Raw genomic sequence first — 23,836 nt, 5'->3', positions numbered from 1 at the left:
ACGGCCCACCCCACTCCATCTAACCCACTGCATCTGCAATGACCCGATTTCCAAAAAACGTCACGTTCGGACGCACCAAGGGTTAGGATTTCAACCTATGAATTTTGCGCGTGACTTCCTTACCCCCAAGCCCCATATCTCATGATACGTCCTCCGGTAAGTGGGGGGTATACAGTTGTCCTCCTGACAGCAGACCCTGCTCACCCTGCCCGGGCTCCTCCCTCCAATCCCCGCCCCCAGAGAGACACCCCCACGTTCACGGGAGAGACTGGGTCTCCCTCACTTCCATGATGCTGGTGCCAGAAGGCAGGTGCGGCCAGATTGCTGGGGCGAATGAGTAAGTTCACGGACCCCCAGGAAGAGTTTAAGGGCTTAGCTGGAGTGGACCAAGGCAGCTCTGGTAAGCCCTCTGTGCGCAGTCTCCTGAGAGAGCCAGGTCCGAAACGAGGGTGTGCCTGGTGCTAACACAATAAAGGTTTTGTCTATGCAGGGCAGTCTACGTGAAGCTCGCTTCCCCCAGAAGCAGGCCAGACACTCGTCCCCTCACAATTCCTACCCATGTCAGCCTTCCTGCTCATTAGTGCCCTCACTAGATAAATCCCGGCGTAAAAACACCGTGTGCCAAGGTTGTATCCAGCTAGCAAATACTGCTCGGTTGAAGACAGACTCCAAATACTCATCAGATATCGACCGTTGGTTAAGATGCTCGGGTCATTCCACACGGTGTTGGTCTATACATAACCTATTTATTAAGGTCGCGCAACGTTAGCTTGTTTTTTTCGGTATGCAGCCTTCTATCTGTACCTCTGCAGGCCAGCCAGAGTATCTGTTCCTTGCACTGTCAGAGTGGTTGATCTGTGTAAAAAAAGAAAAAGAATTTTCTGTATCCACCAATCTAATTAACAAATATTTAATGTGTCAGCGATGAGCAAAGTCATAAAAACAGAATCACTTCCTAAAATGGGATTCGCTCCAAACTACTCTGGGTACTTGATTTTTTTTTTTCCCAACATGTTTCTTAATAATCATGGAGAAAAAATAATAATATTGGAGCCAGGGGGGGCGCCTGGGTGGCTCAGTTGGTTAAGCGTCCAACTTTGGCTCAGGTCACGATCTCGCGGTCTGTGAGTTTGAGCCTGCTTCGGATTCCGTGTCTCCCTCTCTCTCTGTTCCTCCCCTGCTCGCGCTCCCTGTCTCTCTCAAAAATAAATAGACATTAAAAAAAGTTTGTTTAATAATATTGGAACTAGGTGTTAATGCAGCTCTAGAACTTTCTTCAATGATGTAGATATCTATCCAGGAGTCTATGCTATCCCGTAGAGTCACATTTGGGTTAGTGAGTATTGAAAATGTGGCTACTATGACTAAGGAACTCATTTTTTTTTTTTTACTTTTTCAAAAATGTTTATTTGCGGAGAGAAAGAGAGAGTACGCACATGTGTGTGCGAGTGGGGGAGGGGCAGAGAAACACAAGGAGAGAGAGAGGATCCCAAGCAGGCTCCGGGCCATCAGTGCAGAGCCTGGTGTGGGGCTCGACCTCGTGAACCGCGAGAAATCAAGAGTCCAATGCTTAACACGCTGAGCCACCCGGGCACCCCTAAACTCTATTTAATTTAAATAAATTTAAATGTAAATGCAAATTTGGCCAGGAGCTGCCTTATTGGACCGCATAGCTCGAACACCTACTTTCCAATTCTCTGGGAGTAGGACTGTATGTTTTTCAGGGAAACTGTACAGTCCCTTGCTCAGCAAATGTGTGCTCATCCTGAATGGGCTTTAGTTTTTCACGTCTTTGATCCTTTCACAGATAACGGAACGCCTTAATCTAAAGCACAGGAGGGATCACACGCATCGTTATGGGACTGTAGTTTCCGTAACTTTCCATGAGTTTCATTCCGGTTTTACATTCCTTTTTTTATAGAACAGATTTACTAAGATAAAATTCACATTGAAAGTGTAGAATCAGGGGCGCCCGGGTGGCTCCGTCGGTTAAGCGTCCGACTTCGGCTCAGGTCATGATCTCACAGCTTGTGAGTTCGAGCCCCGCGTCGGGCTCTGTGCTGACGGCTCGGAGCCTGGGGCCTGCTTCGGATTCTGTGTCTCCCTCCCTCTCTGCCCCTCCCCTACTCATGCTCTATCTCTCTCTGTCTCTCAAAAATCAATACACATTAAAAAAATTTTTTTCATAAAAAAAAATATAGAATCAGGGGTCATTCCTAGCCATTCAGTGGCCCGAGCAGGGGAAGCTGTGGACCGTCCTCAGCGACAGGCTGACTGCTCAGTCTCCAGTGGTAAAGTGCCAAACAGGCAGAGAGGGCACCTGCCCGCCTCAGGCCAGCGTGACCTCAGGAGCCGGAGCAGCCCGTTCACCCTGAAATTCCTCTTTGGTCCCAGCCTCTCCAGGAGCAACCTGTTCTTCCCTTACAATGTCTTCAGGCCTCCGTAGAAGCGGAAATCGGTTCCCACAGCCACCCACGCGCAGAACCTTCCAGGCCGGCGTCCCCCCGAGTGAGCTCCCTTGGCGTTGCATGGGATGGTGACCGGTCCACGCAGCGCAGAGGAGAGTTGGGGCCGCACAGAGCGACGGGAAGCAGGTTAACATGAGACGCCTCCCTGGGAGGCTGGTGGTCAGTCCTGGGGTCCGCAACCGCCACCCGTAACCGCCTGGATCTGCTTCCGGAGGGTTCCAGGAGCGAAGCGGCCAGCTGCAGCCCAGCTCGCTGGCCAGGGATTCCTGGGTGAGAGGGACACTGGCATCAGCTGGGTTTTCGATGGCCACAGTGGCACGAGCTGCCGGCAGAAGCTTCTCCCGGTTCTCCTCAGGTTCATGACGTAGACGCCACCACTCCTCCTTCTGTGGAGGTGCTGTTCCACCTGGAAGTCAAGGTTGGTGCCGCCTAGGTGGGTTCCCGCTGCAAGGAATTCAAGGACATCCTCCTCCTCTGCCTGCAGGACGTCAAGGTCCCGGACGCCGCGAGTCTCCCCGTAAGATACCACAGGCACGCGGAACGATGACGGACGGATCCCTCCCTGGGTAGCTCGGAAGAAAGCAAGCGTCTTACGTTTTAAGATTCAGTTTGGTGTGTAGAGGGCTGGTGGAGGCTTCCGAACGCGAGGATGACCCACGGGCTGTGTCCTGGAAACAGCAGGGGGCTGGATGCGACAGTGGCTGGGGGCCACCCAGGGCTCCGGAGGCCCATCCCACACAGCCAGACGTCACCCTCGGGGAAGTCCACGCAGCAAGTCCGCATATCCAAATCAGGAAGACATGTGAATCCCCCGACAGTACCCGACTTGAGCTCTGGGTGAGATGAGGCCCCCAGCTCGGGCCTCACCGGCATCTGAGCAAACCCCCTTGAGTGTCCCCAAGCCGCGGCTCTAACAGCCCTCACGAGACCCGCTCACGGGTTCAGGTCTCATCCGGATACTCTTGTAGCCACTGCAGCAAAAATCTTCAACCCTCCCATGAAGGGAAGACACGCGTTTTCCCAAAATTCCCTTCGAGGCCCCCCTCCCACCCCCTGCCCCCCCCCCCCACCGTTTCAAAACACATGGGTTCTCTGAACTCAGGACCGCGTTTGGAAACCCGCTCTTTCCTTGATTCCTCCTCTTCCAGAAACTTTTTCTCGCAGAGAAGCCTGGAGAGCAAGGGCCACTGCTACTTTGCAATTCAAATGAGGTTTTATTTTAAGTGTCTTAGCTGAACATTAGTAGGGAACCTGTTTGTTGAGATGTTAACGTTGAGTTAGAAGGGATTCAAGCCTCACGCCTGGCTTTTCTGATACTGAGGACCCACTCAGGCACCAGAGGGCGGGGTGGTAAGGGCAGTGCGCCCCTAGGCGGCCCGGCTTGGGCTCTGGCTGGGGTCCCTGACCTGGGGCAGGTGGCGTGGGGGTGGAGCCAGGCACCCAGAGAGGCTGAGGGAGCTGGTGGAGAAGGGGGTGGGGTGGGGCGGGCAGGTAGGGAGGACACAGGGTAAGAGAGCTGGGGCAAGGGCCTCCAACCCGCTGTGCAAATCAGGGCAACGGGTCCAACCCTTCCTGTGCGTCAGAATCACCAGCCAGCTCCCACCCTGAGACTCCAGTCCGGCTGGCCTGCATACGGCCTGGGCATCAGTGTTTTACAGAGACTCAGGTTGGGGACGGCAGGTTGGGGGTGGACGAGTGCGACGTGGCGGGGCAGGGGAAGCTCCGGGAAGTTGCTCTCTGCTCATCGTTCCCACTCAATCCCCAGGGACCCTTATGTGGCTGCGCCTGGCCCCTGGCTCAGCTCACCTCGCGGAGCAGAGTGGGTCCAGGCGGCCCTGGCCCAGACAAGCGCTACCACGCGGAGCCCAGGGAACGCCCTTCTCATTAGGACAGGTCGCTGAGGTCCCTGCTGGGCACTGGGTGTCCGGACCCAGTCATTAGTAACAAGAAGTCTACGCTAGGGCGCCGGGTAAACACTCCTAACGTGTTGTGCGAGGCTGGCTTCCTGTCGGTAAAAGAACCTGAGAGTTACAAGGGGAAACGTGCTTTTTTAGAGGCGTGCTAAAATAACCCCGGCTGCCCAGCCTCCAGAGTGCTACGGCGGAGGGCATCAGAGAAGCCGAGGGCCTTCCCTGGGGAGCTGGTCGCGACGTTACCTGGTTGTGCGGCCGCACTGAAGCCCCACCTCTCCCAGCCCCCGTCTCCAGCCAGGGTGGTCCTGCGAACGAGGAGAGACCCCCCCCCTGCTGTCTCTGCACGTCTCCCTTCCCAGACGCGTCACCACACCAGAGGGCGCCAGGAGGGCACCTGGCCTGAAGTCGGAAGCAGCCTCTTACAACGGCCTCCAGACGCCCACTGCCTCCTTGCGAGTCTCCGGCTCCTCGAAAGGAGGCGCCTCTCCCGCGCAGGAGCAGCTGGGGCCCTCGCTCCGATGCCGCTAACCCCTCCTGTCCAGAAGCTGTCGTGTGTCCCAGCGAGCGGTGACTCTGCAAGGGGCTGTGTGACGGTCCCCAGGGGCGCCCGCTTGTGACCCCCAGGACAGGTGCCGATGCTCCGTTGGAAGTTTCACAGGCGACCGACTTCCTGCATTAGAAACCTTACTCTCTCGGTCTTTGCTCTCCCTCCACGAAGAGGACACGGTGGGGGGGACTCGATGACGCGTGGACTTCTGGCAACAACACCGATGAAGGCTGCATTCATCCAGCGTGTGTCTGGCACCCGCTGCTTTAAGCGCATCACGTGCACAGGCCGGGTGAGTCCCCAAACCGGCGCGGCTACGGGCCTCACGGCCAAGGGGAAGGACAGAGAGGCTTGTCCCGGACTGCGGAGTCTCAAGCGTCCTCGGCTTTTAAACAGGCTTGGGCAGTGTGAACTTGAGTCGAGCGCCTTTTCACGGTGTAACGTGAAAAGGGTTACCCACACTGTGCGATGGGCTCTTTCACCTAGAAGGGCATCTCGAACACCTCCCCGTGATTCTTCCCGGACTTGGGAATGCAGAGTCCCAGGCCACGAGCCCACGCGGCCGGCCTGGCGCAGGAATGTCGCGGAGGTAGGCGGCCGTAACCAACCCACAGCCTTTCAAACCACAGAGCGCGCTCTACGGACCGTTTGTGGGAAAGGACCTTTGAAAAACACTTACACTTTCTCTCTGAATTTCTTCGGGAAGTTGAAGGCCTTTGGCTGTGAGAAATACCCAGCTCGACCTGAACTGTATGTTCCTGATGTGTTTACTTCCAAGTCCTTCTATGACCTTCTTGGCGTCCTCCTTCAACCTGGGGGGAGAAGGGAGGGCGTGTGAAGGTCGCATGTGGAGACACCAGAGGGTCACCCCTCTTTGTCCTGGGAAAGGGGCTTCTGAAGCAATCTACCTCCTCCTGGCGTAAACAGTGGGAGGATATCGGATTTCTAAACACGTGACAACATCGGGACCCCTTAAGACCAGTGTGGGACGCACAGTTTTAACTCTCGATTCTCAAAAGCCCTGTGTCTTGGGGTGCAGTCACGTCCTCGCATCCAGCCAACGTAACCACTGGGCTCTGCTGTCCCTCCTGTTTCCTGACCACAAAATAAGCAGACAGAAGTTGCTGAAAGATGACAGCAAAGGTCAGAATGGTCCCTTTCATTTTCACAAAGGTCAGTATCAAAAAAGAAAACAAAAAATGGAAAACAAGGCCAACCATCGTAAAAGCGTGCAATTTCGAGTAAGCAGAGGAAGGAAGGCAGCAAGGAAAGGAAAAAAACAAAAACAAAACAATGAGCTCAGAGTTTCCCCCGAGGGAGCGAAGTCGGAATTTTTCCAAGTGTGCACCAGGTAACTTCAGTCTGGTAAGATCCTCTATTAAAAACAAGGGCTGGGGTCACATAAAGCTGGGAATGCTGGGTTCGGGAACCACCTTGGAAACGCAGTGCACAGAAGCACTTGGAGGTCCTTGGAAGTCTGGCAGCGAAGGTGCACGTGTTTACCCAGAATTGCGAGAAACGCGGAGCCAGATGGACCTCTCCCTACGGAAAGTACTGTGCGTGTGTGGGCGTGTCTTTTTCATTCTATTGGTGCTCCTACAGAGAATTTTCTCAACTCCCTTTCCTATTTCTGTAAGTCCAGCCCTGGGTTTAAGCTTTTTTGGGCCAAGGGTTAGCCTTCCTGTGCTAGTTGTGGTCAGTGATGGCTCCGTCTTGCTACCTGGAAAGATTCTTTAGCTTCTAGTACTGACTTACCCCTGGCTACTCATGGGTTTTTTAGGAACACAGGCTGCTTTGTCAGAGGCTCCCATTCTTTCCCTTAAGAAAGCATCCTGCCCTTTGGATTTGTGTTCTTTCCTACAGGATGCTCTCGAGGGGCCCTGTTGCTGGCCTGGCGCTCTCTGCCAGCTGGCTTCCCCCCGCCGCTGCGACAAATCTGTACACGCTCACCTGCTGGCGCCATCATCGTGGGTCACCATGAAAAGCAACGACTTTGACGGTGCGCTCTGAATAAAGTTTATCATCTGTCCGGAGTTATCTGTTGGGTCAAGGCAAATCAATCAGTTTTAGGGTCTTCCCGGTCCACTGGCCCCGGACGCTGAGCCTCCTCTGCTCTTAGCTGCTGTGTTTGCTCGGAATCTTCCAGTTCCTGGAGCTCCTCCCACGACCACGTGAATGGTACTCCTGGTCCACGAGTGAGCGGGCCGCTGGGCTCCACGGAGCAACCAGCAGAGGTGAGGGGCACGGGCGGCTCCTTAAGATTCTATGACTCGACCTTGAGACCGCAGCACACGTGGCCCGTTCTCTGCAATGACTAATGAAGCCCTGACCCGAGAGGAACCATCTGACAGCAGAGTGGCCCCAGGACACTCATATGCAGAATGGGGGTGAGAAATCAGACGTGCTGACCAGACCGAGCATGGTAGGTCTTGTGGAAAGAACAGGAAGGGCTAATCTCAAGCCCCCGTGGTAAAACCTGTCATTTACAGTGACGCTTCTGTTACTTACAGAGTAAAAATGCGTAGTGCCCAACAGGCGCATCCAGCCATCTCTTAATTTCTCTGTTGTCCTTATAAAGACTTGTTTTTAATAAGCCTCACTGTTCAATAAAAATATAAGGGGCTGCTATATCCTGACTGACCACTGCGGTCAAGTCCAGTGCATCCCAGGGATGCGTGTGCCTAGCCCAGCGGGATATCACGAACAGGATAGGGATAACGATGCTGTTCAGGGATGGAGGCTAATCACATTATTTTACACATATCTGATTTAAAAAAAAAATGTTTTCTCTTTCCCACTATCTGATGAAGGAACAGAAGAAAAGATCCAGGACAAGTGTGATCAGAGAAGACATTTTCTAGACAACACCTTCAAACTTCACCATATGAATCCAGTTAGAGACGAGGAGGGCTTGTGTAAGAGTGTTCTAGAATATTCACATGAGCTTCTGGAACGTTTTTAGTAGACAAAATAAGAATGTTTGACATTTTTATCTGTGTTTTCTTTTTTTTTTTTTTTCAACGTTTATTTATTTTGGGACAGAGAGAGACAGAGCGTGAACGGGGGAGGGGCAGAGAGAGAGGGAGACACAGAATCGGAAACAGGCTCCAGGCTCCGAGCCGTCAGCCCAGAGCCCGACGCGGGGCTCGAACTCACGGACCGCGAGATCGTGACCTGGCTGAAGTCGGACGCTTAACCGACTGCGCCACCCAGGCGCCCCATCTGTGTTTTCTTTTTAATCGTAATGTTTAGAATTCATTTTAATTTTCATAGGAAAAGAGTTTTCTTACCTCCTTCAAACATATCAAAATACTGTGTTGCCGTCACTTTCCCAGTCATATCTAAAAATAAAAAGAAATAGTTTTTAAAAGAAAGTTCACTGGACCCCGGGATGCATTTGTGGCACCACGGTGCTCAAAACGACACATTCCTCTTTCCAGGAAGCGTGGCTGCTGTGGGCAGGTCAGGTCATGGCTGAACAGCTGTTCTAGAACTTTCCTCCTGTCTGCTTTCAGTTAGGTGGACCCTACCCTTTCCTGCCACACCCACCTCTCCCACAGAAACACTGGGGTGCCCACCTCAGCCTTCTCCGCTTCATGTTTTAATTTCCCAGCCGGATTCCCAGAGCAGGCACATTTTCTCTGGTTCCCACAGCCCCGCGATCAGGGGACCGCGTGCTCAGCTTGCTGTCAGGCACAGGACACACACAAAACCCATTCCCCGGGGCGCCTGGGTGGCGCAGTCGGTTAAGCGTCCGACTTCAGCCAGGTCACGATCTCGCGGTCCGTGAGTTCGAGCCCCGCGTCAGGCTCTGGGCTGATGGCTCAGAGCCTGGAGCCTGTTTCCGATTCTGTGTGTCCCTCTCTCTCTGCCCCTCCCCCGTGCATGCTCTGTCTCTCTCTGTCCCAAAAATAAATAAACGTTGAAAAACCCATTCCCCAAGCCTGCAACAGTTCTCACGGTCATGGGCCCCCGGTGGCAATCGTGACAGGATGTCTTTCCCAGGTCTACGAGGATGCCAAGCTTGGCTTCCCCTGAGGCCCAAGTGGCATTTTCTCACAGAGGTGGGGACTGGCTGCTGGTGCCACCCTCTGCAGGGCTCGTAGGAATCCAAGAGCAATGCCAGACCGGTCTGTGCCCCCATAGCATGCTTAGCTGGTTTTAACCCTGCCTTCTGTGGGCCCTTTTTATTTTTGGGGGGTTTTTAAAAGCCTATTTATATTTGGCTTTTTAAAAAAGTTTATTTATTTTTAGCAAACTCTACACCCAACATGGAGCTCGAACTCACGACCCTGAGGTCAAGAGTTACACACTCCTCTGACTGACCCAGCTAGGAGCCCCCCACCCCATTTTTTTTGTAGAAACCACAAATAATCTGGACAGTGAGGCATTATAAAAATAACCCAAAAATTTAAAAACGCATTTAGATATAAGCCTAGACTAGATCGTGTGCAAAAATCATAAAAAACCCAAGGTATCTTTGAAAACCCAATCATGGGAGCTTTTAGAGAAGTTTGAAAGAAAACATTTAATAACTCACAGTTGACAATGGCAATATTTATTCCTCTTCCAACATTTCCAGTCTTTTCTCCTATAAGCCTGAAATATAAATAAGGGTCAGTCAAAAAGTCCGTTTCTTATTAAGCAATGAGTAGCCCTCCCCATTCCATAAAATCTTCTCTCGACAGAGACACTGCCATTGGTGCTTACCATCCCGTCACAGGTCCGCACTGGCCTTGGCCCAGCGCCCTTGAAAGTCACCCCCATACTTGCTCCGCACATACCCAAATGGCCAGGAAGAGGAAAATCAAGTATTTGTGTAGCGCGGGCTCTTGACAAATATTGTTTCACTGAATCCTCGTCCATCTCACCACCATTCATTTTTCCAACTTACAGCTATGAAGTCCTCAGAGGTGGGTCAGTTGGAAATAGACCTAACTCAAGGCTGGTACCCACGTATACACCCTCTGTCCTCGTACTGACGGAGGCTTTGCTTGACTCTTGATGACCCTTTTATCCAGCCACAAAGCGGAACCCAGCTTACCTCCTCAAAGAAATGCCTTATATCACGTCACTTAATTTTCACTTTTAAATTGGAGAATAGGAAATGTCCACTTCAAACGAATTGTGCCCTAAAACCAGTAAGAAGACTGACCTTCCGGGAGATGGTATCTATTACTGAAGATCCTGGAATTGTGTGGGTGTGCGTGTGTGTGTGCATGTACCCTCTGTCAAGTTTTATAATCAGCGATACAGTCACAAAAAGAAGCTGGAAGTTTCCCTCCTTTTCCCATGCTTGGGAGCAGTGAATATGGCACTATAATATGTTGCTCTTGACATGTTTACCAAAACTCTCCTGGGGGCTTTCCAGGCTAAGTCCTTTTTGGAGGCATAGCTTTTTGACAATTTTTGAGAATATTCTATAGTATCTTGAAAAAGAAAAAGAAACTTACATTTGTGATCATGGCAAGTGGGGTCACCTGAACCTAACGTCTCAGAGAGAAAAATTTAAAAACGGGACTTGAAGAGTCTATCTACTTGACTGTACTGGAGACCTAACAAGGAAGTGAAGAGTTCCAAAGCCAGGATGTGGGAGAACACTAAGTTTCAAGCAGGTGAGCTCAGCATGTAAATCTACTTTGCCTCAGGAGCATTTGCTAATTCCAGAAAAAGTGTCAAAAAAGAAGAGTAGCACTTTTGACAACCATGTGAGGCTAGTGGGACAGAAGTTGGAAGCTGGGCCCACCAAACGGAAGGCCACGTCAAATCCTCCAATCTCTTTGGGTTGGGATCAAAAACAGATGAATCTTAAAAACAAGAATGAACCAGAAATAGATCAGAACTTGAATAGCTGCCTCCAAATTTTAAGTCAACTGGATGACCCCCGCCCCCACCAAATCTCAATCCTTAGCATTTATTCAGATCGTCCTATTCTGCTAATGGTTCCAAGTCCTTGGTATAAGCAAACAAAAATCCCCAGAAGAATGTATCATCTAATGCCTTAAGAAAAAATCACCACAACTTCTCAAACGCATGGTCTGTCACACTATCTAATGTCACCTGGCACATAAGGAGAGATGCCAACGTAAACAAGTGTCGATGAGACAGGAGAAAATAATAGAGAATAGTGACGATGTGTGAGGGTTCCAAATAGATTGCCCAACAGACTTTACGATAAAGAAGATAATAAATGAAACAATATAGATATTATAGATAATATAGATATAATATAGATATAGATAATATGATACAGATGTAATATAGACAATAAATGAAAATTTTTGAACTGGAAACTACAAAAACTGACATGAAGATTAGAAGAAGAGTAAAATGAAGCTCTAAAACTAAAATCGCTTAACAATCGGTAGTTAACAGAGGGGTTTAACAGCAGATTAGGCACAGAAGAACCGGTGAACTGAACGACAGTTCAGAGGAAAAGAGCTCTGTCTACAAGGAAAACCAGAGAGATACAAGGATGGAAAATACAAAATAGAATGAAGGCTATAGAGAATATAATAAATAATAAGATCTGACATATGTTTCGTTAGGAGTCTCATAGGAACAGAAGGTTAATGGAGAAGAAGATGCAACGTCAGAGAATTTGTTAGATGTATGAAAGCCTTCAATTCACACATATTTAAGAAGTACAATGAGGGGCTCCTGGGTGGCTCAGTCGGTTGACCATCCAACTTCGGCTCAGGTCATGATCTCGCAGTCTGTGAGTTCCAGCCCACGCCGGGCTCTGTACTGATGGCTCAGAGCCTGGAGCCTGTTTCAGATTCTGTGTCTCCCTCTCTCTCTGCCCCTTCCCCGCTCATGCGCTGTCTCTCTCTGTCTCAAAAATAAATAAACGTTAAAAAAAATTTTTTTTAAAAGAAGCACAACGAACACCAAAGAGAATACAGCAATAACAACAGACACAGCAGGGTATAAGTGCTGAAAACCAAAGACAAGGAAAAATCATACAGATAATAGGAGAGGGAAAAGAAGGCTGTTACTTTCACAGGATTAGCAATTCAGTTGTTAGCTGACTCTCATGAGAAACAATGGAAGCCAGAAGACAATGGAATGGTATCTGGATGGGTTGAAACACAACCTTGGAACAAACATCTTTCAACAATGAAGATGAAATAAAGATACTTCAACATACACTGAGACAGTTCCCCACCACCAGACAACACAGAAGCTTTTGTTCTGTATCTTTTGTTGTAATAAACCTTATCTCTAAGTATTAGCTGTTACTGAGTCTTACCAGTCCCCCTAGAATATCACTGAAGTTGAGGGTAGCTGTGCGACCTCCCAAAACAATATCCAACTGAAGTATATGCACATGTCCACAAGGAGATGTGTAATTATACTACACATCTGATGTCCAAGTGGACCTATTTCAGCCTGTTTTCAATTCTAGAATTTCTTTTGTTTTTCTTTGGATTGTATTTCATTTTTGAATATGCAATACATTTATGCGGTTCAAAAATCACCCTTATGTGCACAAAATAAAATTATACCCAAAGAAATCTTCCCTATATCCTCCATTTGTTCTCCTCATCCCCTGTTCTCATTTCCATTAATTTTTCTTAGTTTCTGATTTACTCCTCCAGTGTGTGTTTTTATGTCAAAAATAAGCAAATTGCATGTGTATGATTAATGTATGTTTACGCCTGTGTTTTACATATAAGTATATATACATGTATGAGTACACTTATGTGTGAGTGTATCTACGTAGATGTGTGTATTCCTTATCATATTCTTTTATAACCAACTAGTAAATGTGTTGCTCTGAGTTCTGTGAGCCGTTCTAGCAAATAACGAAACCCAAGGAGGAGGTCATGGGAACTCGGATTTATAGCCAGTCAGAAGCATAGGAACAATCTGGGACTTGTGATTGCATCTGAAGTGTGGGGGGAGAGAGTCTTGTGAGACTAAGCCCTTAACCTGTGGAGTCTGAGGCCATCTTCAAGTAGGGTCAGAATCGAGTTGAATTATAGACCACCCAGCTGGTGTGGCAGATAATTGCTTGATGTTGGAAAAAACCTACCACACACAGGGTACGATGCACTCAGAGTATCGTGTGTAGTGTAAGGAAAACAATGGGGTTTTTCTTTATGCACCCAAAATAATGGGGCTCACTTGAGAAGAAACAGATAACTTGAGTAGCTCTGTATTTATTAAAGAAATTGAAGTGTGCAGTTAGAAATCTTCTCACAAAGAACACTCCAGGCCAGAAGGCTTCACTGGGGAACTGCACCAAATCCTTAAAGAAATAATACCAATTTTGTACAAACTCTCTCAGAATATTGAAAAGGAGAGAATACTCACCAATATACTCCACCCTGATACCAAAACCAGAAAAAAAAATAAGAAGAAAACCATAGACCAATATCTCTCATGAATGCACATACAAAAATTTTTAACAGAATTTTAGCCAATTGAACCCAACAATATAGAAAAAGGATGATATATCACAAGCAAGTGGGACTTATCTCAGAAATGCAAGGTTGGCTTAATATTCAAAAATGTAATTTGCCATATTAGCAGACTAAAAAAGACAAACTATATAATCACTTCAAGAGATGCATAAGGGACACTGGCTGGCTCAGTCGGCTGAGCGTCTGACTTTGGCTCAGGTCATGGTCTCACAGTCTGTGGGTTCAAGCCCTGCATCGGGCTCTGTGCTGACAGCTCAGAGCCTGGAGCCTGCTTTGTATTGTGTCTCCCTCTCCCTCTGCCCCTCCCCTGCTCATGCTCTGTCTCTGTCTCAGAAATAAACATTAAAAAAATTAAAAAATTAATTAAAATTAATTTAATTAAAAAATTAAACATTAAAAAATAGAGGTGCCTGGGTGGCTCCGTTGGTTAAGTGTCCAACTTCAGCTTAGGTCATGATCTCGCGGTCTGTGAGTTCGAGCCCCATGTCAGGCTCTGTGCTGACCGCTAGGAGCCTGGAGCCTGCTTTGGATTCTGTGTCTCCCTCTCTCTGCTCCTCCCCCACTCGTGCTTGGTCTCTCTCTCTCTCTCTCAAAAATAAACATTAAAAAAAGAGAGATGCAGAAAAAAACATGTGACAAAATCTAGTATCCATCACTGATTAAAAACTCTCAGAAATCTTGAGGTAGAAGGAATTTCCTCAACTGATAAAGGGTTTCTATGAAAAATCCCTAATTAACATCATATTTAATGATGAACGATGGAATGCGTTTCCTCTATGACAAGGAAAAAGGCAATGATGTCTACTCTCAGCATTTCTATCCAGCATTGTAGTGGAGGTTTTATCCAGTGTAATCAGGCAAGAAAAAGAAAGCAAAGGCATGCAGATTAAAAAAGAAATGGTAAGGGTCACCTGGGTGGCTCAGTTGATTTTGGCTTAGGTCACGATCCCAGGGTCGTGGGCTTCATGCCGTGTTGGGCTTCATGCTGAGCATGGTGCCTGTTTGAGATTCTCCTTCTCTCTCTGTCTCTCCCTCTGCCCCTCCCCTCCCTAAAAAAAATACTTTTTTTGTTTTTAATGTTTATCTTTATTTTTGAGACAGACAGAGCACGAGTGGGGGAGGGGCACAGAGAGAGGGAGACCCAGAATCGGAAGCAGGCTCCAGGCTCTGAGCTGTCAGCACAGAGCCTGATGCGGGGCTGGAATTCATCAACTGCGAGATCATGACCTGAGCTGAAGTCGAACGCTCAACCGACTGAGCCACCCAGGTGCCCCAAAAACTATTCTTAAAAAAAAGAAAAGAAGTGGTAAAACTCTCTTTTATTGGGGGTGGGTAGATGGCATTATCATCTACATAGACTATCCAATGTAAAAACAAAACTACTAGAACTAGTAAGTGAGTTTAGCAAGGTTGTGGGATATAAGCTCATTATCCAAAAATCAATCGTATCTCTATATGCTAGTAATAAACAGCTGGAAATTTAAAAAAAAATTTAAATATACTATAGCATCAAAAATGAAATACTTACAGATAAATATAGTAAAAGAGCTACAAGATGTGTATATTGAATACAGTAAAAACATTACTGAGACAAGTTGAAGAAAATTTTAATAAATGGAGAGCTAACTATGTTTCTTGAGTAAAAGACTCAACATTGCTAAAATGCCAATTCTCCCCAAATTGATCTAGAGACCCAATGCAATCCCAATCAAAAGCCAATAGTTTTGTGTAGCAATGTGTAAGCTGATTCTAAAATTCATATGTATATGGAAAGGATCTAAAATAGTCAAAATAATTTTGAAAAAGAAAAACAAAACTGAAGAAATTATGTTACTGAACTTCAAGAATTACTGTAAAGCTACATTTATCAGGGCAGTTTATATAATGAAAGACAGACAAGTGGAAGGGAATGGAGAGTCCAGAATTAGATATGTTCCCTTGATTTTGGCCAATGGTACAAATTCAGTAGACAAAGACGGTATTTTGAATAAATGTGCTAGAACAATTGGATATCCACATTTAAAAGTGATTTCAGTCCAGACTTCACATCATATGCAAAAATTAACCCCAAAGGGGTATCTCACAGTATACATATTGAAAAATCTAAAATTATCAAATTTCTAGAAGAAAAATACAAGAAAATTTCTGTGACTTTGGGTTGGGCAGACAGGATCTTAGATAGGACACAAAAAATATGATCCTAAAATTAAAAACTGGTAAATTGGACTTCAATAAAATTAAGAATTTCTGCTCTTTGATAAACACAGTTAAGAGAAGAAAAAAGACAAGCCACAAACTGGGAGAAAATATTTGCAAATCATGTACTTGATGAAGGACTTGGATACAGAATATATAAAGAAATCTGAAAGTCAATAATAAGAAAACAACCCAGGGGCACCTGGGTGGCTCAGTCAGTTAAGCATCCAACTTCAGCTCAGGTTCATGGTTCATGAATTCAAGCTGCGCATCAGGGTCTCTGCTGCTGGCAGCACAGAGCCCGCTTCAGATCCTCTGCTCCCTTGTCTTTGTGCTCCTCCCCCACGTGTACGCTCTCTCACTGTCTCTCTCGAAAATAAACATTAAAAAAAATTTTTTTTAATATTATTTTTGAGAGACAGAGGGAGAGAATCAGAGCGTGAGCAGGAGAGAAGCAGAGAGGGAGACACAGAATCGGAAGCAGGCTCCAGGCTCTGAGCTGTCAGCACAGAGCCTGATGCGGGGCTCAAACCCATGAACTGTGAGATCGTGACCCGAGCCGAAGTCAGAAGCTCAACCGACTGAGCCACCCAGGCGCCTCTTAAATAAATATTTCTTTTAAAAAGAAAACAACCCAGTTAAAAAATGGACAACTGACTTAAATAGACACTTCATCAAATAAGATATACATATAGCAAATACATACACAGAAAGAGGTGCGACATCAGTAGTTATTAGGAAAATGCAGATTAGAAACTTAGATACCACTGCACACCTGTTAGGATGTCCTAGATTGGAAGGACTGAGCATACGAGTGTTAGTGCAGCATGATGGTGGATCAACTCTCATACACTGATGGGAACGTAACACAGGACAACACATTGCTTTCAATACTTAAAATGTTTCACCCCATTTTCTTCTTGTTTGCCTGGTTTCCGAAAAAAAGCCCAATATAATTCTTCGCCTTGTTGCTTTATAGGTAAGGTGCTTTTGGGTTTTTTTTACTTTGTTTTATTTGCCTCTGGTTTCTCATACGATTTTTCTCCTTGTCTTTGATCCTCTGTAGTTTGACATACTTAGGTGTAGATATTTTAGTATTTATCTTACTTGGTTCCATTAAGCTCCCTGGATCTGTGGTTTGGGGCCTGTCAATAATTTTGGAAAACTTCCAGCAACACTGCTTCAAATATTTCTGTTCCTTTCTCTTTCCCTTCTTCTGGTACTCCTGTTACACATTATACCTTTTTACTTGTCCCACAGTTCTTGGATATTCTGTTGCATTTTTTCCCTTCCTTCAGTCTTTTTTTCCCTTCTCTTCCTCTTTCAGTTTGGGAATTTCTATTGACATATCCTCCAGCTCCCCAACTCTTTCCTTTCTTGTATCTGGTCTACTGATGAACCCATCAAAGGTGTTTCTCATTTCTGTTACAGTAATTAATTTCCTTTGATTCTTTCTTAGGGTTTTCATCTCTCTGCTGACATTGCTCGTCTGTACTTGTATTTTGTCCACTTTTTCAATTGGAACCTTGAGCATATTAATCATAGTTGTTTCAAATTCCTGGTCTGCTAATTGCAAAATCTCTGCTATGCTTGAGTCAAGTTCTGATGCTTGCCCCGTCTCTTCAAACTGTGCTGTTTACCTTTAGTGTGCTTGTTACTTGTTTTTGAAAGCTAGGCATAGTATGCCAGTTAAAAGGAACAGAGGTACCCTGATGAACCTGGATGCAAAAGTCCTCAATAAGACTGGCCAACCAGAGCCAACAATACATTAAAAGAATTATTCATCATGATCAAGAGGATTTATACCCAGGATGCAGGGCTGGTTCGATATCCACAAAATAATCAATGTAATACATCACATCAATAAAAGAAAGGACAAGAACCAGATGAGTCTCTCAATAGGTGCAGAGAAAGCACTTGACAAAATACAGCATCCTTTCTTGAAAAAAACCCTCAGAAAGTAGGGATAGAAGGATCATACCTCAAGATCTTAAAAGCCACATGTGAAAGACCCACCGCTAATATCATCCTCAATGGGGAAAAACTGAGAGCTTTCCCCCTGAGGTCAGGAACACAACAGGGCTGTCCACTCTTGCCACTGTTATTCAACATAGTTTTGAAGTCCTAGCCTCCGCAATCAGACAACACAATGGAATAAAAGGCATCCAAACTGGCAATCAGGAAGTCAACCTTTCACTCTTTACAGATGACATGATAGTCTATATGGAAAACCTAAAAGATTCCACCAAAAAATTGCTAGAACTGATCCATGAATTCAGCAAAGTGGCAGACTATAAAAATCAATGCACAGAAATCGGTTGCATTTCTATACACCAATAATGAAGCAACACAAAGAGAAATCAAGGAATCGATCCCATTTACAATTGCACCAAAAAGCATAAAATACCTAGGAATAAATTGAACTAAAGAGGTGAAAAATCTATACACTGAAAACTATAGAAAGCTCATGAAAGAAATTGAAGAAGACACACACAAAAAATGGAAAAATATTCCATGCACCTGGATTGGAAGAACAAATATTGTTAAAATGTCAATACTACCCAAAGCAATCTACATGTTCAGTGCAATCCCTATCAAAATAACACCAGCATTCTTCACAGAGCTAGAACAAACAATCCTGAAGTTTGCATGGAATCAGAAAAGACCCCGAATAGCCAAAGCAATCTTGAAAAAGAAAACCAAAGCTGGAGGCATCACAATTCCGGACTTCAAGATGGAGACATCACAATTCCAGACTTCAAGATGCATTACAAAGCTGTAATCAAGACAGTATGGTACTGGCACAAGAACAGACACTCAGATCAATGGAACTGAATAGGGAACCCAGAAATGGACCCACAAGCATATGGCCAGCTAATCTTTGACAAAGCAGGAACGAATATCCAATGGAATGAGGACAGTCTCTTCAACAAGTGGTGCTGGGAAAACTGGACAGAGACATGCAGAACAATGAACCTGGACCACTTTCTTACACCATACACAAAAATAAACTCAAAATGGATGAAAGACCTAAATGTAAGACAGGAAGCCATCAGAATCCTCAAGGAGAAAATAGGCAAAAACCTATTTGATCTTGGCCACAGCAACTTCTTCCTCAACACATCTCCGGAGGAAAGGGAAACAAAAGCAAAAAATGAACTACTGGGACCTCGTCAAAATAAAAAGCTTCTGTACAGCGAAGGAAACAATCCGCAAAACTAAAAGGCAACCGACAGAATGGGAGAAGATATTTGCAAATGACATATCAGATAAAGGGTTATTTTCCAAAATGTAAAGAACTTATCAAACTCAACACCCCAAAACCAAATAATCCAGTGAAGAAATTGGGAAAAGACATGAATACACGCTTCTCCCAAGAAGACATCCGGATGGCCAACTGACACATGAAAAAATGCGCAGTATCACTCATCATCAGGGAAATAGAAATCAAAACCACAATGAGATACCACCTCACACCTGTCAGAGTGGCTAACATTAACAACTCAGGCAACAACAGATGTTGGCGAGGATGCGGAGAAAGAGGACCTCTTTTGCACTGCTGGTGGGAACGCAAGCTGGTGCAGCCACTCTGGAAAACAGTATGGAGGTTTCTCAAAAAACTAAAAACAGAACTACCCTACGACCCAGCAATTGCACTACTAGGTATTTATCCAAGGGATACAGATGTGCTGTTTTTTAAATTTTTTTAATGTTTATTTATTTTTGAGAGAGAGAGATAGAGAATGCAAGCCATGGAGGGGCAGAGAGAGAGGGAGAAAGAATCTGAAGCAGGCTCCAGGCTCTGAGCTGTCAGCACAGAGCCTGATGCAGGGCTTGAACCCACCAACCGTGACATCATGACCTGAGCCAAAGTCGGACACTCAACCGACGGAGCCACCCAGGTGCCCCCAGGTGAGCTGTTTTGAAGGGACACATGCACCCCCGTGTTTAGAGCAGCACTATTGACAATAGCCAAAGTATGGAAAGAGCCCAAATGTCCATTGATGGATGAATGGATAAAGAAGATGTGGTATATAGATACAATGGCGTATTACTCGGCAATCAAAAAGAATGAAATCTTGCCATTTGCAACTACGTGGATGGAACTGGAGGTTATTATGCTAAGTGAAATTAGTCACTCAGAGAAAGACAAAAATCATATGACTTCTCTCATATGTGGAATTTAAGATGCAAAACAGATGAACATAAGGGAAGGGAAGGAAAAATAATACGAAAACAAGGAGGGAAACAAAACATAAGAGCCTGTTAAATACAGGGAACAAACTGAGGGTTGCTGGAGGGTTATGGGTGATGGGCATTAATGCAGACACTTGTTGGGATGAGCACTGGGCATATACATAGGGGATGAATCATTGGAATCTACTCCTGAAATCATTATTGCACTATATGCTAACTAACTTGCATGGAAATGAAAAAATAAGTGAATAATTTTTTTTGAAAAAAAGGAACAGAGGTAAATAGAACTTTAGCATGAGTGTTTATGTTCACCTGACTAGGAGTGATCTGTGTTTGTTAGTTGCTGTGGGCTGTAGGTGCCAAAGGCTAAAATTTCTCTCCTATGTCTAGGATATGCCTAGAGACTCTTTTTAAAATTGGGTTTAGGGGCGCCTGGGTGGCGCAGTCGGTTGAGCGTCCGACTTCAGCCAGGTCACGATCTCGCGCTCCGTGAGTTCGAGCCCCGCGTCGGGCTCTGGGCTGATGGCTCAGAGCCTGGAGCCTGTTTCCGGTTCTGTGTCTCCCTCTCTCTCTGCCCCTCCCCCATTCGTGCTCTGTCTCTCTCTGTCCCAAAAATAAATAAAAAGTTGAAAAAAAAATTAAAAAAAAAATAAAATTGGGTTTAGCCTTGTGGTTCTTTTACGCTGTAACCCTCTGTTTTGTTGTTTTTTTTTTTTGAATGTTTATTTATTCATTTGGAGGGACAGAGAGAGAGAGAACAGGAAGGGGAGAGAGAGTGGGAGAAGAGAGAATTCCAAGCAGGCTCAATGCTAACAGCAGGAGGTCACGGGGCTCAATCCCACGAACCATGAGATCGTGACCTGAGCAAAAATCAAGAGTCAGATGCTCAACCAACTGCAAACCCCTGTTATGTCAAAGGAGCTTCTTTTGTGTGACGTTAAGATGTGGGGGAAGGAGAAATGTTGTACAGTCCCAAGACTGAGTCTCGATCTTCTGGGGAGCCTGGGCTACTTGGGCGGTGGGCTTCACAAGAGGCCATATTGTTTCTTTGACCCCTTAGGTGAGACAGGAAGGTTAGAGGGGGCTGGTTTAGAGGGGGCCCCTCTGGTGTTGGGTATTTCCTCCCACAGGTCAGTTAGTATCAGGGAAAACCCACATTGGTTAGACTCTGGCAAAAAGTTTCTCTTGAAGGCAGGCCATCGTGAAGGAGAACAGAGCCCTGGGGGCATATTTCAGACCGGCTGTTTTCCCTTCCCCCCCCCGACAAAAGCAGGAGGGGATTTTTTTCTTTGATCTTTACTCTGAGAGCCTGGTGGGGTTCCTGGCAGAAAAAAACGCAGGAAAGTGTAGGGATTCCTCCAAGGTTTGGCCTGCAGGAGTTTTAATCTCTCAAAATGGTCCAAAGCCCCCGTCAGCAGCAACTGACCAATTGCCCCTGAAGGATTCCTGCCTGATGCTGGCTCCAAGCTGACGTGGGATTCCGGGGATCTGCCCGTCTCTCCCATTTTCAGGCCGGTGGTTTGCCCTGTGACCTCAATTCTCGGGTATGTGTATGCTTTTATGTATAGCATAAAAATTGGAGGTTTATGTGCCGTGATCCAATCTAAGAGTTGTTTTCCCTTAACTGGCAGCTTTCGGACCACCTGCTATTATGTGAGACCTACTAGTTATTCGTCATACCATCATACTTGGGTTGTTTTCTGGTTTTGTTGCTTTTTAAAATTTTTAAAGTTTGCTTTCACTATACAGGTTTTTTTCTTTCGTTTTTTTTTTTTTTAACGTTCACTTATTTTTGAGAGAGAGAGAGAGAGAGACAGAGCACAAGCAAGGGTGGGGCAGAGAGAGAGAGGGAGACACAGAATCTGAAGCAGGCTCTAGGGTCTGAGCTATTAACACAGAACCCGATACGGGGCTCAAATCCATGAACCAGGAGGTCATGACCTGAGCTGAAGTTGGACGCTCAACCGACTGAGCCACCCAGGCGCCCCATACAGTGTTTTTGGCTTTGTTAAAGGTCATATATTTTAAAAATAGCATTTTAATAAGTGAACAGATAAAATACGGAGAAGATTTTTTACAAACACACAAAAAAGACTACTTTAATAGGTAAAGAATCTTGTAAACCAATAAAAAGGCCAGTGACAGAGGTGAAAATGGGCAAGAGATACGAACAGACAGTTTACAGAAAACCAACACAAAGGCTCTTAGCTTAAAAGATCCTCAATTCACTCACGGCAAAAGCAATGAAAGTAAAAATCTCATCTGAGACTTCAATTTCTATCTCTCAGAGTGGCAGAGATCAAAGTCTCTGTCAACATGCTGGGCCGGACAGACTATGGGGGAACGGTCATTCTCACTGTGCTAATCTGAATCCTCTGAGAAGCAGCTATCCGAACAGGATAAAATGCACAAGAATTTGTATCAGGGGAACTGCCTACAAGAGGAGAGGGGGAAGGGGCTGAGTTAAGGGGGGAGAGCCATCAGACTGCAATACAAGTCTGACCCTAAGCCAAAGACAGGGGGACGGAGCCTTGCAGTCTCTGGAGGGTTCAGCAAGGCCACCGGGGCATCTGGAACCCAAGCCAGCCATCGGCAGAGCCTGACTCCCAGGAGTGGGTTTGCCTGGTGCCCCTCTGCTCACACGGATTTTCTCCTTCACCAAACTCTCCCCTGAGCTCCTTTTTTAACTAGGCCTGACTTCGAACGTTGTGCTCATGTCTGCATTGCCCAATTTTAGAAGAACTCTGCTAAGTCAGTTTATCGGGGTCCCCCTCCCTTTGATAGCTGATCACCCTCCATATCTGGTTGGGTTTGCTATCCAGGTGGTATCTGATCGCCCAGCCCGCCTTCTGCAAAACACAGGAGGGGACCAGGAAAGTGGAAGGCGCCATATCTTAGAAAAAGGAGTTAAAATTCCAGAGAGGGAGACAAGGCCGTCCCAGGATGACGGTGGATAGGGGTGCCAGACGGCAGCTGTACGGTGACCCGAGAGCAACCTGGCTGACCCGAGTGGGTTGGAAGGCTCCAGAAGAGGAACTTGGTGGATATCTGATGGGACGTTAGATTTGTTTTTTAACTAGAAGAACATTTTGGGATTAAACTGATGTAGGTAACAGAAAACCAAACAAGCTGACAACCAACAAAAAGACAAGGAGACACGATGGTTGTACACGATGTGATTCAGCCATGAAGAACCTTCACTTAGCCGTGTTTAAAAAAAACAAACAGGGAGTCCTGGGTGGCTCAGTCGGTTGAGCATCTGACCGGCTCAGGTCATGATCTCACCGTTCGTGAGTTCAAGCCCCATGTCAGGCTCTCTGCCATCAGCACAGAGCCCGCTTCAGATCCTCTGTCTCCCTCTCTCTCTGCCCCTCCTCTACTTATGCTCTCTCTCTCTCAAAAATAAATAAATATTAAAAAAAAAAAAAGCAAACAAAACTGGAGGCCACCATTTGAATATATCCCTAGACCAACCATCACAGTCACGTAACCAAAACTTGACACGGAGATACTGACTCTGACCTTAAAATGTGACCTTTCCCCACATCCGGGTGACTTTTCAGCTGCGAACAAGTAAGGTCATGCCTCCGGAAGGCATGGCCGTCTCCAGTGACAAGTGACCCTGGACAACGATGCACTAACTCACGCCTGCCTCGTAAACGCCACTGCGACTACTGAGGCCTGGGCTTTCCAACCACGGTCGGTTGGGAGGTCTCCTGTTCTCCAACCGTTTCCCACTCAGTAACACGCTCATATCAAGGAAAAGTCCTTTGGATTTTCTCTTGACGGTCTTACTCATGCAAATGCTGGGGTTTGATCACGCTAAAAGGCGTGGGTCAGGACCACGGTGTGGAGGAAGACAGCAGTGGGCGGTGTGGGGGGACTGCTCACCTACTGAGTGGCCGGCCCACAGATGATGCCTAACCTGGGAAAGCCAACAAGGGCCAGCCCGAGGCTGCCATTAGAGATGGGAAGTAAGGAAAGAGGCTGCTGAGAGATGGAAACTGCTGTCCCTGGAGCCGGCACGGCTGCGGTGCCCAGTGAGGGCTGGTGGCACTAAGGAAAGAACCGCCTTGTCTTTCTACC

General features: G+C 46.4%; 1 protein-coding gene across 1 annotated transcript in view; it reads right to left on the bottom strand.

Moving 5' to 3' along the window:
* Nucleotides 1-759: 759 nt before the first annotated feature.
* Nucleotides 760-23,836, bottom strand: part of FAM3B (FAM3 metabolism regulating signaling molecule B) — a 35,574-nt gene continuing 12,497 nt past the window's right edge. The window contains exons 3-7 of the mRNA XM_047100489.1: nucleotides 9,469-9,527; nucleotides 8,219-8,269; nucleotides 6,879-6,966; nucleotides 5,608-5,740; nucleotides 760-855 (exon numbers count right to left, since the gene is read on the bottom strand). Coding sequence (XP_046956445.1) covers nucleotides 766-855; nucleotides 5,608-5,740; nucleotides 6,879-6,966; nucleotides 8,219-8,269; nucleotides 9,469-9,527 — 421 coding nt within the window. The 3' untranslated portion in view covers nucleotides 760-765. The remainder of the gene's footprint in view (nucleotides 856-5,607; nucleotides 5,741-6,878; nucleotides 6,967-8,218; nucleotides 8,270-9,468; nucleotides 9,528-23,836) is intronic.

Source organism: Lynx rufus, unplaced genomic scaffold (genome assembly GCF_022079265.1).
Source record: "Lynx rufus isolate CCGP_SWC_20201006 ecotype Redwood Valley unplaced genomic scaffold, mLynRuf1.p SCAF_5, whole genome shotgun sequence".
Lineage (NCBI taxonomy): Eukaryota > Metazoa > Chordata > Mammalia > Carnivora > Felidae > Lynx > Lynx rufus.
This window is presented reverse-complemented; position numbering and strand designations above follow the sequence as displayed.